The following is a 15450-nucleotide window of genomic DNA, read 5'->3' as shown; positions in this document are numbered from 1 at the left end:
TTCATTCATATTATAATTTGCACAATGTATGCATTTTAAAACCTCCATCCCATTCGACACTTTCGTGATAGATTAAGTTAGTGATTATTTATGGTTATACAGTATTTTTTTAGTGTTACATATTATATGAATAGTATTAAAATGATGATTTACAACAGAAGCTTAGGATAGAAACAGTTGTTTATCTATGAATCCATTTTTAAGAGTTCAATTGCGATTGATAATATTATGTAATAGTAATTTTTGACCCTAATGTAAATTTAGCATAATACAACTTTGGTTTCCTAGTCGTCAAAACTACAAATATTTTATGATGCTCTTATATAATATAGTCTATATTTTATGGGGGAAATGTAAATTCCTAACCCTGGTAACACAATTTGGTGAATTTTGTACGTACTACAATTTCTTTAAATTCAAAAGATATATAGTAAAATATAATATTTATGTTTTAAATGCATAAATGTATATATGTGACTGAGCGAAAAACGTTAGCCTAGATGACAAATATCAATTATTAAATCTGGCAATTTTATCAAATGTATCTTGAACCGGTCGCCAAACATGTATTTTGTAATAATTTTAGCTCAATGAATGATGGATTAGGACAAGCGTGCAAGATTATTATATGTATGATTGTTCAAAAACACTTGACCCGTGGTCTGTCCTGTAATATTGGTTGTCACGGAGAACTGTTTCTTAAACCAGCTGCGCTGGGCTCACTGTTTTTAGCCTAAAGAAAACAATGTTAGAGACTGATATCTATTTTTTCATCAAACTTTGAAGAATATGCTTTTCATTAATATGTATTTATCCATAGCATTGGTTTAGTTGGATTTTTGATGTTATCTTATAAGTTTACTGCCAAAAGGTGCCAAGCAGTCGAATTTAACACGGTGATTTGTTTTATTTATTTGGATATCCGTTATATTCAATTATTTTATTTGCGCAAATTTCAGTGTGGCTGCTGATTTTCTTTTTATCGTTGACAGGCAATCAATGCATTTCTTTATCAATATAATTAGGCACTAAGCGTATTGTAGTTTGTATCCATCTAGTGTCAGAAATCACTACTTGACGACTTCTTATTTTTAAATTAAAATATTTATACGCAAAGGTGAATTTTGGCAATAAAAAAATTTTGTTAACTAATATTTGATTTGGTGTGTTTGTAAATAACATCTGTATTATTAGTTAGTGCGAGTCATGAGCAGGTATTTTTTCATTCTACAGAGATGCGCAATGTATTAATTAATTATTACATAGCTGATTGGAATGATGCCTATGATTAATGTAACATTTTGAATTCAAAATTATTAGTTTCCTCAATTTTCATTAAGTGATGTTTTTAAATTGTAACCTGAGATTTATTGTGTTGTTAAAAACTAAATTTATTTACGTCCTTAGGTGTTAAGTTACTTTTTATTATGATTTTAGTGTATATCGTATGAAATAATAAATTTTATAAATAATTGCACTTGATTTTGTCTTTTTATTGAAGTATCTGGAAATTCAACATTTGAGGGCTTTTCTACAGCAGTATAAGCTACAAAAATTATATTACCTCATCAAGTGTATGCAAGTGTTACTCGTAAAATGTATTTTTTTACTCCTGCATGCGTTATAACAGTAAAAAAAATATGGCCTCAGTCGAAAGTCAAGGAGGTCGTAACTCAAGGAATACCTGTATATGTATTAGACATTATTTACTATTCAAAATAAAAGTCAAATTACGTGTAATAAATGAGTCTTTATTGCATTAATAAATAATATACATATTTATTATCCTTAAAACAAAAAATTGAACATGTCAATGAGCTGATTTCAATAAGTTCAAAACTTTCAACTTCCACATTATGGTTGACACACCATGGCCCATTAGGAGCAACTAAAAACCCTCTCACTCTTTCACATAAAGTAAAACCCCAATAATTCGAAATCGATGGAACCATAAATCAAATTACGAATTACAAAATGTATGGCAAAAATACATTAAACCTTGAAAAAAAAGTTGTTTGTGTTTGCAATTTAGTAACATTGGTTCTGTTTTTGATCACTATAAATAAATTATATGATTCTTCATGAATATTTCGAATTAACAGTCTTCATATTATTAACCAGGTTTTAAGGTACATGTCAATGTCCATCTCCTGCTTGTCACAAATCTCCCTACCCCAAATTAGCACCCTCCCCACTTCCGTTCTTTTATACTACTACAGTGCTCTGATGTGACAACCACAATATAAAAGTCGCACTGTATATATTTTTCAATACAAGTCACATAAAAAATATAATATTTAACTTCACGAAGTTGATGAACGGTAAGTGATAATGCAAATAAGTAGCCATATATTAAGGCAAGTATAATATAGCTACATTCAAGAACGTCATAGATTTTTTTTTTTTTAATATTAATGTCAGTTGCATTAAATACACAAAATATTAATAGAATCTCTTTTGATAACTTGATCAGTTTCTTCCCTATATATAAGAATAATTAATTTTCAATAAAAATTCATATATTTTCAAAAGTAATTTAAAATTCTCATCATATTCTTCCTAGAAAAAGAGATGTGAGCACCATTGCAAATCTACACATTTTAAATTTGCAAATTTTTACGATTTGAATTCTTCAAGCGCATATAAAATATTAGATATTTGTACTCTGCAAATATAATGCATTGAGAATTCATAAATCAAAATTATCTATATCCATCATAAAAATCCTGGTGATTCTGTTGAACGCTGTCCAAATTACTGTTTACATTGTGCAGTGCCATCATTGGATGACGAAGAGTGGCTGAGTTTTCGCCTTGATGCTTTGCAAGAGCCCCAGAGTCAAGGTAAGCATTATTATACTGTCTCGGCTGAGTCATGTTCGGCCTAGAGTCATAATTCTTGTCATCTTCATTCTGAAAAAATTTAAGATATATGATGCAAATTACAATCTGGTATTCATGTAACAAAACAAAATCTCTAATGTCGCATTCTCACATGTCAATGTTTGTCTTTCAACTGTCTGTTGAAACTAAATAATAGATAAGTGGGAACCATATTTCAACCAAGTTGATCAACTTGTAAGTATAATAATTGAATGTTGATGTCCTTTCTACATTTAGTTGATTCAATTGTGAATTTTCATTCGAGTTGACAATGAATGCATCGGCGTTTAGGAACAACTCATTTTGATGCCGCCGTGAGTCACAAGAGTGCGTTTGCTTTAGTCTCTGAATTAAATGACATCTTCAACAAAAAAAATTTACCTGTTAGCCTAAGTGTACCTATTATTTTAGTATACTTCCGAAAATAGGGTTCGATCTGTAACAGAAATGACGCTCTACATTGACTCCACTATAATTAAGTTATTATTTTTACGCACATGTCGAGATGACACACTGGCAGTGTTGTGACAGAAAGAGCCGATGTCAATAGATGAAGAGATAGGCAGGACAGGTGTTGTTTGCTGAGACCCAGGATGGTGAGCAAGAAGCGGTTGATTGTGAGGGTGCGGCTTCCGACCCATTATTAACGGAAAGCAGCCTTCCGACAAACCTTGCAATGCTGATTCCACTTCATGACACCTGGACATACACTAAAAATGAACATTAAAAATAAATTATTAACCAATTATGCTAAGTTATGTTAAATGATTTATATTAGAAATTACTCCAACAATCAAAACAGGATTAGTCTGATGGGCTAATTTTTTATTATCTATTATAATAATTTTAAATAAGGGGCCTCCACATATGACATCACGTTTACAACATAAAAAACATTTTTTTATCCTTAAATCCCCGATCCCCAATATTATGTTTTCAGATCCTTTTATATTTTTGTTTACTTTGTGACGTCACATTTTCTCCGACCCCCCCTCCCCCCCAAAGTGTGACATCATATTATATGGACGGCCCTAAACAATTAGAGCATAACAGAATTTGGTGATATTTAAAGCATTCCATTTCTTTTTTTGTCAATATTAAATTAATAATTATACATATCTAACATAAATTATTTTGTCCACGTCTTCAGTGCGCACATATATTGTACTTATGTGAAACAAAATTCGGCAAAAATTTGTTATTTGGACATACAGTAGGCGCTCGGTAATCCGGCGTTCGCCAATCCGGCACGTCCAATAGTCCGGCATTTTGCAACTCAGCTCTCCTGTTCTTTCACATTAAACTGCCGGATTACAGAGCGGAGAGCACTTCGCTCGGCAGTTCGGTGCCCGACCTTGACAGATAAACATGTGTTTGTTTGTTTGTCCTATAGAAATCCAATAATCCGGCATAGGTGAAAAAATATGGGTGCCGGATTACCGAGCGCCTACTGTACCTCATAACATATTCTTTAAAATGTCAATACAAGTACATATAATTTTATACAGACCTCCTGAAAGTGTTCATACATTTGAAGTACAGGAGATGGCAAATTTTTTGGATTGCTATGAACATTTCCGGATGAGTCGATAATTTTCAAACCATCTGCAGCTGACAATACTATTTTTCCTCCTGAAAATTTATTTTCAACTAAAATAAGCATAATTAATATAGTCATTACATAATATGCACACATGTCAAAATAAAAAAGTGATTCTTGTCAGACGTGGGATAGGCTTCACGGACGGGTACTTACCACTACTTCACCGTGGAGACAAAATTAGAGAGAGAGTAGAGATAATTATATTACCATATTATAGAATATTAAAAATTATTACCTTCATAGAAATTTCCTTCAAAATCCGTTCCATTCTCCATTAAATGACATTTGGCTTTCGACCCATACAGAGTAATTTTAGGGGTTTTTGCTTTCACCAAATCAACAAAACGTGAGGCATACAAATATTTCTTCCAATGCTTCTGCGGCAGATTGTGGTACGTGAAGATTTCTTGAGAGGACGGGTTGTGTTGAGGCAGCGGTGACGTCAGTGGATGGCCTTTCCCTCCCTCCACTGAGTAAATTATTATCTGCGGACAACACAGGTGTGCATTATAATTTATTATTAGTATGTAGATACCTAATCTAATACGATAAATCACAACAGCTTTTCAATCATTCACTATCATAATATTATTGAACATACTTCAGCAGGAGTCAGCAACCGGTGACACAAAAGTGCATTTTTGCAGTACATAGATGATTGACAATTCCAACATTACTGTCTAACAAGAATTTCTTGTCCACGTGTTAAAACTGTGAACTAACAAGCCCCTCCTATTTAGTCGACAACAGAGACTTCCGGTTATCGACGAGATCTTGTTGTAGTTAGCTCTGAGTAAATAGAGCCCAGTCTTGTAGTAGATCTTGAGAGTACATACGGCCAATAATATTTCAATAATAAATTTGATTTGAATAAAATCTAAATTTGTATCTGTAGTTTGATGGCAAACACAAAAAGGAACTTTCATTGATATTATTTAATTGTTGTTTTAATTTAATAAAACACAATTTTTTTGTAGTACTTATTCCACTTTTAATCAATAGATTAGGACCGGTTTCGTCCGCCTCAGAGGGACATTTTCGTCTGAGGCGGACGAAACCGGTCCTAATCTATTGATTAAAAGTGGAATAAGTACTACAAAAAAATTGCGTTTTATTAAATTGAAACAACAATACAATGCAGTTCCACCATGAATTGACAGTTAATAAAATAAAAGAGATATTATTTAAGTTTTACAGACTGGATTTTCAAAAAGGTTTATACATAAAGGGTTAAAAGCAGTGAAATGTAAATGTTTTTGAACCTTTTCAATATAGACGTCAATGACATACCAAACTAACATATAGAGATGGCGGGCAAGTTGTTGACTATCAATTGTAATCTTTTATTCCAGACTACTAATTGAAACAGACATTGGCTGTAAGAATGGTGTGAAGTCGCAGTGAAAAATACTGTGTATGTTTATTTGAAAATACCTAAGTAAATGATTCATAGTCAAACCTAAACTTTTAAAAGTCTTTGCTGAATATATCGTAGTACCTACCTGCATTCCATCTTTCGATATATTGCACACTTCTGTGATTCTGTCCTCCCTTAATCGGCCTCGCTTTTTAATAAAATGTATGGAGACAGAACTACTTTGAGAAATAGATAATTCTGCATTCCTGGTGCGGTGAGTGACTTCTGAAAGCCTTGCAGAACATAACGGAGGCACTCCAATGAATCGGGGAGCTAAAATTTAAATAATGAAACTATTCATTTTGATAATAACAGCCAATACTGAATGTATGGAATACCGAATGTCGATAAATGTCCATGGGTTTGTACACAGATCGTCAGCTGAATGCAGAACTATTCTAAGCCACATTTAAAATATTTTACAGGAGAGTTCTTTGAAACAGTCTACTTTAGATTAAGTCTAAACACAAATTCTAAATTTGCAAAATAAACTGACACACAAATAAAGGAAATATTTATTTTATCCAGATCGTGAAAGAAAACAAATGAGATTTTCTATGTGGCCCACAACAGTAGACCTCTCTCAGAATCAAGAACATGATGCCTTAATCAGGCATATTACAGAAAGAAGAATCAGTATAATGCTGTTTTCGTGGATATCTTACCAGATAATACATTTTCCTTATTGTCCGAGGCGCAACTGGCACTCACATTCTTCTGCATTCCATCGGTTCTCTTCGAATAGCAATCCAACATCTCCTGGTCTGTGAGTTCTATAGCCGAATCAGATTTGGGAAGTGCGTCATGCCTTCCACGTATTATATCATCTGATTCCATAAATTCCATCTGTCTATTATGACTGCTGGCTCTGTTACGGAAATCGTCAGCATCACTATAATTTGGTGTGCATTCATGGTGTGATGTTTTCGGCAGTTCCGTAAGGTGCGGATTGTTGTGAACGCTTGTGTCGTTATTTATTCCTGTCAGTACATTGAACGACATGGGTCGTTTCTTTATATCATTGCACATTTTTTCTCCTGTATTATACCTCTGATAAGGCAACATGTCTGCATTTGCGGAATTGGCCATTCTTTCTTCAGATCTGCAAGAAAAATTACATTGAATATTTTCTCAGTGATAATGAATAATACAATCTTATTAGAACCAAAGAATTTGTCAATAAAAAGAGGAAGCCTTATGAAACTTTACCATTAAAACATTTTTTGTGTGGTTAATCCAGAGAAAATAATATTTTACACGTCGGCACTTTGACTGTTCATCTAAATCTAGATTGAGTTACGTTCCTGCACTTGGGCAGTAAGTTGAGTTTCTTAATTAATATTAAAATTATTTAATTGAAAAAACTTATGACCACTCTCATAATATAATATGCAAAAACTAATCAACAATTTATTTAGTCACAAACATATTATTATTACATCAACGTTTATTACGATCAACGATATAGCGAGATCTTGGATGTAACGAGGAAACATTCGTTGACATTTTAGTTTATGATTTTCTCCATACATTTATTCACTTTTATAACGAGCTCCTTATCGAATATACTGAGCTAAAATATTGTCAAAATTTTTCTTAAAACTGTTAATGTGTGGATCATTTAAAAAAATTTCAATAAAACCCGACCGGACAGGATGTCACCGGGTTCGGATTACGTTTATAACACTAGTTAAGTAGGTATCTAAGTACCTACCTAATTGGTGTTTTCGCCGACAAGATTGAAAAAGTATCCACGCATATAGTTGAAAAAAAATCCAAGGTTTGTGAAGTAAGTAGGTACCTACCAGCGTTCATTACAATAAACAACTTCTTTTGTAGTTTATGAATGCCATGCTTGTTCCAGGGAAAAATTCTAATTGTCTATTTTTGTTTGAACTGCGACTTTTTGTGTTATTTGACCGCTTATTTAAAAATACCTATTCTCTGATATAATGAGTAACACTTATAACAAGCTAATTCAGTCAGTCCCATCTTCCTCGTAATAACCAAGTTCGAGTGTATTTTTCGATTGTAAGTGCGTAATGTCATAAGTTGATGGTTGTAATTTGAGAAATACCTGTATTCTCTAGATATCTTGGCAATAATTACAAGCCAATTCCATATTGAGAAGCGATTTAAGGATTCATCTCTTATCCGATCATTTCAGGATACCCTGTTTTACATTTTCACTCATCTAACGACTCTTCTATACCACTTATCGATAGATTTTAGATATTGTAGGTTTACCAACATACTGTGAGTCTGATTAAAAAGGTAAATGAAGAACTTCAGTAGGTCCCTACCTAGATTATTGGGATTTTTGATAATCCTGATTTCTTTTAAATCACTAAGAAAAAGGTACAATTTGAATATATAGTAAAAAGCAATGTAAAAAACCTTACAGCTAATTTAAACATTAATTCCATAAGTCCATTTTTTCAGTTTCAGTCTAATATGTCGAGAAGGTTTTCTATTAGTCATTTCCACGATTTGTTATACAGTCGAACTTGGTTATACGAGGAAGATGGGACCAACTGAATTTGCTCGTTATACGCATTACTCGTTATATAACATTTTTCGCGCCACATTCTATTTAAGCATAGAATATAAAAAAATCTGAAAACCATCGTAAAAATCCCCGAAACAAGCATGGCAATCATAATATACAAAAGAAGTTGTTTATTGTAATGAAGTGCTGAGCCGCCGGCACTGGTAGGTACCTACTGACTTCACAAAGCTTGGATTTTTTACATGCAATTTCAACCATATGCGTGGATACTTTTTCAATGTTGTCGGTGAAAACACCAATTAGGTACTTAGACACTTAATTAGTGTCATAAACGTAATCCGATCCCGGCGGCATCGGTCAAGTTAACTGCCCGGTCGGATTTTATTGCTTAGGGTCGAAAATGTTGTTTTTAAACGATCGACACATTAACAGTTTTTCTCGGTATACCCGAGAAGTAGCTGGTTATAAAAGTGAATAAACGTTTGGAGAAAATCATAAACTAAAATGTCAACGAATATTTCCTCATTACATCCGAGATCTCGCTATTTCCATGGTCGTAATAACCAAGTTCGACTGTACTTTATTTCAGTAATATTTTTTACAAATCAAATCATTTACCGTCCTCGGTTATGCTGAGTAGACTGAGTGGTATGCAAAGTCGTGTGGAATCCGGAATCTCTGCTATTCTCCATTCCTTGATGACTTTCGGAGGTTGTCTGACTGGTCAGAAAAGGATGCCTCACCAATTGTACAAGGGAAATTCTCTCGGAAGGATTTTTGCGCAGCAGTCGATCCAACAAGTCGCGTCCCTCTGCCGATAAACCTGGAGGCATCTGAATAGGCATACCATTTATATATAAGCCGATTATCAACGGTTCAATATAATATACAAAAATTTACTATACTTCTTAATAAATCATTTCAATAAAAAAGATAATATCTATATCATTATTCTAATATTTTTCCTACAAACAAACATGACATAACGAAAGTTGAAGGCACAATAAACCAATTTTTGAATAAATGTCATTTATATTATTGTATAATCTGTACATTTTTGTATTGAAAACATTGATATACTACTAGATGAGGAATTCCCATACAAGTGTCATTTTAAAAATGTACCACAAAAGAAGATATTACGAATATCGTTGTATAATATTTCCTTGTAGGTATAATGCGTTAAGACCGTTAACATGGATTCCCGAATTTCACCCGTATTGCCCTGGCTGTAAAACTAAATTTGCCTTCTTGGAATAGTGATCCTAAGGGTGCTGCAACCCAAAGCTTGCAAGCTACCAAAAATTCATGCTGAGCGGACAGAGCAAGTCGTCATGCGCTGACTATTAGTTAGAGTAAGATGCAAGCTAGATCGGGCTTACTCATAATTATTGCCAGGTCGTTTTCGAGACAAATATTAAGTGAGCTTATATCGAGTTAAGTCCGCTGATATTAAAACAGTAAGTTTTAACACTGGCCGAGTCGCTGAAAATCGGGCGTCATTTTAAGAAGCATATGATTCATCCAGTAGTATATCAATGATTGAAAATGAAAAAAAAATGAAGGATGATGTAAAACATTGAAAATGACACTAAGCTGCAAATATTTTAGTAAGCCAGAATTTTCTCATATGTACAAATAAATGTGTTATTTATTTGTAATAAACAGATATACAAATAAAACTGATAACTCTATCTGCAGTGTAATAAAGGTAAAATTTTAAATTGCGTTAATTCATAATATACTTAGGTACATTGTTAATATTACTTTTCCTTTGCTGGAAAAAGTGACCACTTTTGTGTTCAGATATTGTATGGAATAGTGTACCCTGCATCTATATCAATGCATGCCTAATATAAGAGTATAATAATGACTATAAAATAAATAAATGATCAAATACTTTGAACGGTAATGGCAAAATTTAACGAACTGGAAACAAAACAATCATTTCATTGTTGCTATTGTGGTTGAACAACTGTTCAAATCATTCTTCAGTATAGATAGATCTACCAGTATAAATTGTCCGCTGAGTGAGAGCGCTACATACTAAAATATTGCACAACATTAGATGTTTATTATTCTGTGTTGAGCTTACTTCCAAATTCAAACACGGTACAATCTATATTGGTATATCTATAGTAACTTACTTGGAAATCAGAATGGATAACTCGATTAAGTGTTTGTTTCACGTGGTTTGTATCGAAAGGAGGTTTCCCAACCAGTAGAGTGTAGAGTAAGCATCCCAATCCCCACACGTCTGCCGGGAGACCATGGCGAGACCGCGATGCAACCTGGTAAAAGAATATTCACTCGTGAGAAAACGTCAGTCGATATTTATAAGTCAATAATACTATAGCACGTAGCATATCTATATTAACTTAATTCGATGCAAGTCTAAACACCCAACTTTTATAAAAACTGCACTAATACTTCGCTTTACGACCGAGATACGTTTATGGAAAGTTGGGCATATAACAAACCATTTTTTTATTGTCAATTAGAAAATCTCAAAGTTTCTAGTTGAAAATGTATTTCAGTTATTTCAAAATCACATTTCAATCCAAAAATAAATCCGCAAAGTTGGTACTTTTCAATATTGACGATAAAAATTATATTGCAAAATAACAATATGTGTCCATTAAATTATTATTGAAAATTATATGCAATCCAGAAGTGGATATAAAACAAAATTATGATTAGACATTTTAGACACTATTATCAATGTCCACAGTGTATCAACAAATGATAATAGCGGCCTTATTGTTGGCAGTGATACTTTAAAATTTGTAGTCATTTGTTTATCTCGGGTCCACATACAAAAAAATCTCCGGATCAAGATCAACGTCACCAACAGAATTTGATGCTATTTTGGTGCAGTCTCAATGTATACAAAACTCTCCTACATGCAGTATTAATGTACAGATGAGAATGCAGGGTGTAGCAAACAGGATGAGAGATATATGGATACCTTTGAGAAAAAAAATCTTTGGGGCTGTTCAAAAAGATGGCATCTGAAAGTCAAGGTACAGTGAAGACCTGTACATTCTTGATGGGGGAGAATAGATTACGTGGAAAATGCAGAGACTGTGCTAGATCGGCCACGTACATAGAATGTTGGAGGAGTTACCAGCAAGGCGCTCTATGTACGCATGCCCTGAGGGCAAGAGAAAACCTGTATGGCCAAAACTGAAATGGCCGGACTGCGCTACAGAAGATTTAAGAATGATCGGTCAAAGCAACTTGAGAGTGTCGGTGCTGGATCGTTCATGACAGAGGAAGGTTTAAAGAAGGCCAAGACCCGCCAAGGGTGTAGTGCCAAAAATGATGATGATCAATAGGCATTTACCACCGAGTCAGTGTAATATACCTACTTATATTGCCGCCTATGATACACAATTAGTTTCACGGGGATATTTATGTTTTATAATTTAGCGTAAAACTTAAAAATGCAAATAAATCTACCTATGTGTGGAATGATTCAATTAAAGTAGATACTTACTTCTGGCGAGATGTAATTAGGAGTCCCACACATAGTCAAATGTTTCTCGTCCGGCTGTGAGAGTTGCGTTGCCAGACCAAAATCAGCAATTTTCTATAGGACAAAAATTAACAATTAGGTACCAACTTAATGCAGGTGTGTAATATCATTTACATATTAATTTCTGAAATTTAGTTCATTTGTGTTGTAATACCATTATCAAGACGACTGTCAGGACAGAAATTGTCAACTAAAAGAGGCACGAACAGGTGACACGAGGTGCCTTTAGATTTTTAGGTCTTAGAATGTCCCAGGAGTATTCACCCAAGACTGAGGTTAAGTATGCTTTAATAGCGCATTGTAAATATATAGGAAAAATTAAGCGGGTTAGATGACTAAGTAAACAGATCCTCTCGCCTGCTATATGAGATTGCAAATTAACCACTTGACTGTTTATCCCGAGTGTGACTCGGGCGCGGATTTACTTCGCACACTGACTAGCCCGAGTCTCACTCGGGCGTTTTTTTTCTCCACTTGACAGGGATGTTTATCACAAGCTAAATTCGGGAAGATCGTATTTAAACTTGTCACACAGTTTATTATTTATTTTGACTGGTATTTGAGTGATATATGAGCCATATGACATAATAAAAGCTTTATTTACTGCCGGCAGAGCGGGCCTAAGTATATTACGATTTGTCAATGACTTCATTGTTCATTCATAGTTATTTTTGTGTTAGGTATGTTGCATGCTATTGTAATTTGAATTTAGTTACTTTTGTTATTTTTGAGCACATTTTAGAAGTAAGTTCGTAAAAAATAAGTATATATTATTCATACTTATTAGCTTCATTTTAGTTACCAACCAATACCATCTACGGCGAATAAAGAAAGGGCTACTAAACGTGCAAAGTATGCTGCTCACATATGAATGAAAACGACAAACGAATACTATTGAATTTTTCAAAATTTACCATACCAAAAAGGCTTATTAAAATTATTTCCTTAAAATTTAAAACATTAACCTACATATCTGTTGTGATAAAATGTAAAAAAACATGTAAACAATTTATAATAAAACGTTAAAAGAAAATTTGACATTTTTCATAAAAGTTTAAATATTGTAAAAAAGTGTTAATGTAATGTGAAAAAAAGTAAAACAAACGTAAAAATAAAATTTTTAATAAATTGTTTAAAAAAATATCTGACAATTTTTAGACACTCTTTCTCACCAAAATCTAACTGGGAAGTGGTTAAATGCATAAATTGGCCTTTATGCTGACCAGGTCGATTACTCTTCCCTTTTGGTACACACATCTTTCCTTTCCATACTATACCCATGTGAACAAAAATACACTGAACGATTATTATTTAGAATATTTAAATGAACAATCACAGAATATTACGGACTTTGGATATAACAGACGGAATATCCGGTCAAATGTGAGAATTGTTAAAAACATCCTGTTAATGTTGTACAAGTTTAAAACCAAGTGTCACCGCTTGTAAACAATGTTCCGCGCATGATAATCTAATAACATATTTTATTGACTATTCGTCAGATAACGAAATTCAACCATATTACACGCATTTTCGTGATTTTAGAGTTGATTATAAAAAATCAGATTACATAAGTGCAATCAAAACTTGATTCTTATTTAAAAGGAGAATTACCAAAGCGAGCGCGTTGACATCGAACATTAGCATCACTCCACAACAGGTCAGGATATATCCGAAGACAAATAAACACAATCTTGTTTGTGTTTTTATATGATGGACCTTCGACTTTAACGGACACCCCCTCACCCGAAATAGTCTATTATATCGAGGCAAAACAGTCTGCCATCTTTGAATGCATCAATGTACAGAATATTATTTTTTCTATGGCTAATTCAAACTAAATTCAAAAAAATTCAACTGAAAATATTGGGTTTTATACGTTTATCCTGGATACAGCGGCAAACATATTTTGAAAATAGCCGATATACTGGATTATTTGTTAATTTGGGTTAGTTTAGGTTAGTGAGATATCCAGGGTTCCGTGACTAGCTCGGGTGTTGATAGAACCCCGAATTCACAAAAATTAAATGAAAGAAATTGAATAAAAAAAGTCTTTCTTGTCTTTATTGATCTTTTGATTTGGCGAATCACGAGGTGGACCTTAGCGCCGGCGCGTGACAAGTTCAGCGTTGCGCAATGCGCGGCAAAATTATAATATTTGAATATACTTCATTTCTTCATTTAAACCTTATAACTAAACATTTTATTTCTTATAGCTAGTACATATTTTTTTTTTATGAAACAAATTTATTATATTCTTAAACTATTGATTGCATACATCATCTTTCATACTTTAATATTACCTTAACGTTTGCTTTTCATCTTCGTCCGGCATGTTACTTCCATATACCGGATGAAGGACTTTACCTAAGAATAAAACATTTACGTAGTTGAGCAGGGAATCACATCAGGTGTTTTATTCAATTGTTTATAGAGATCAGGGTAACGGTTCGGCCCAGTTTTATTTAATATTTATAAACACCAAGAAACGCCTGTTGATAGCAGGTATGTGTTATTAGGTTAAGTTAGGTTAGGTTATCCTAACAAATAATCCAGTATATCGGCTATTTTCAAAATGATTTTGCCGCTGTATCCAGGATAACCGACTAGTACCAAATATTGTTGTGATTCGCTACTAAGTGTTATAGGTAATACAATAATTTCATATGATTCCCTCTACATATAGTCCAAACTATGTTAGTATTATTCCCTCTATTATAGACGTTCATGTCCTTGTACTGACCACTTTTAAATCCTTGGTGATAAGCAGGTTATTGAGAGAGAGGTCTCTGTGCAGAATCTGATGAGAATGAAGATAGAGTACTCCGTCCACCACCTGCCTCATTACATCTGACGCTGCTTTTTCAGACATTCCACCAGCAGCCAACCTAAATTCACTCACCTAACATTAATTACATGTCTATTTTTATAACTATTCCAATTAATTGATTTGATTGTTTTTTTATCAATGGACGTAAAAGACACAAGCATACCTGAAATGTCGAGCTAACTCCCCATTGTGAGCAAGTTCCAGTACTAAATAGACGTAATGAACATCTTCAAAAAATGTATAGAGTTCCAAAATTGCAGGATGTTTAAGTCGCGAATGGATGGTGACTTCCTGCCTGACACGCCCTACCATTCCAGCGCTCTCCATTAATCCTTTGTCGATCATTTTGATTGCCACAAAAACTCCTGATCGAAGACATCTCGCCTTGTAAACGTGAGCGAAGCCGCCTTTTCCTAACAATTCCAACACTTGATATTCCTGTAAACAAAACAACTTGTGGATCAATTATTTTAATCCAAATGACACTACACATGTAAAAAAACAGACACGTATATACCTCGATCCTTTCGCCGAAACCTCCCGATACAGGTGGCATTTTATAGATGAACCTTTAACTCAGGAAATTAATAAATTGGCAGTAATAACCTTCTCGATGACAGTTAAACAAACAAACATCAAAGGGTGGCAGGCGCCATTCGAAATATACAAAA

The 15450-nt window shown here is 33.6% G+C and overlaps 1 protein-coding gene across 1 annotated transcript; it reads right to left on the bottom strand.

The window, feature by feature from the left end:
- Positions 1-1731: 1731 nt before the first annotated feature.
- On the bottom strand, positions 1732-15444 carry SAK (polo like kinase SAK). Its single transcript, XM_085957314.1, has 12 exons — positions 15297-15444; positions 14943-15217; positions 14693-14837; positions 11911-12003; positions 10559-10702; positions 9030-9244; positions 6568-7004; positions 5988-6175; positions 4721-4970; positions 4393-4514; positions 3380-3592; positions 1732-2912 (listed from the first exon to the last, which is right to left on the bottom strand). The coding sequence occupies exons 1-12, from the start codon at positions 15333-15335 to the stop codon at positions 2703-2705; spliced, it is 2331 nt and encodes a 776-aa protein (XP_085813440.1). The 5' UTR covers positions 15336-15444; the 3' UTR covers positions 1732-2702.
- Positions 15445-15450: the final 6 nt, after the last annotated feature.

Source organism: Rhyacophila brunnea, unplaced genomic scaffold (assembly GCF_057557595.1).
Source record: "Rhyacophila brunnea isolate RB1 unplaced genomic scaffold, BYU_Rbru_1.0 scaffold_6, whole genome shotgun sequence".
Lineage (NCBI taxonomy): Eukaryota > Metazoa > Arthropoda > Insecta > Trichoptera > Rhyacophilidae > Rhyacophila > Rhyacophila brunnea.
This window is presented reverse-complemented; position numbering and strand designations above follow the sequence as displayed.

Bases quoted from the DNA above. Each gene is read 5' to 3' on its own strand.
- SAK (XM_085957314.1), bottom strand. From the start codon at position 15,335: ATGCCACCTGTATCGGGAGGTTTCGGCGAAAGGATCGAG. The intron at 15,218-15,296 runs GTATATACGTGT...TTTTGTTTACAG, and splicing joins GTTTCGGCGAAAGGATCGAG to GAATATCAAGTGTTGGAATT. The intron at 6,176-6,567 runs GTAAGATATCCA...TTTAAATTTTAG, and splicing joins TAAGGAAAATGTATTATCTG to CTCCCCGATTCATTGGAGTG.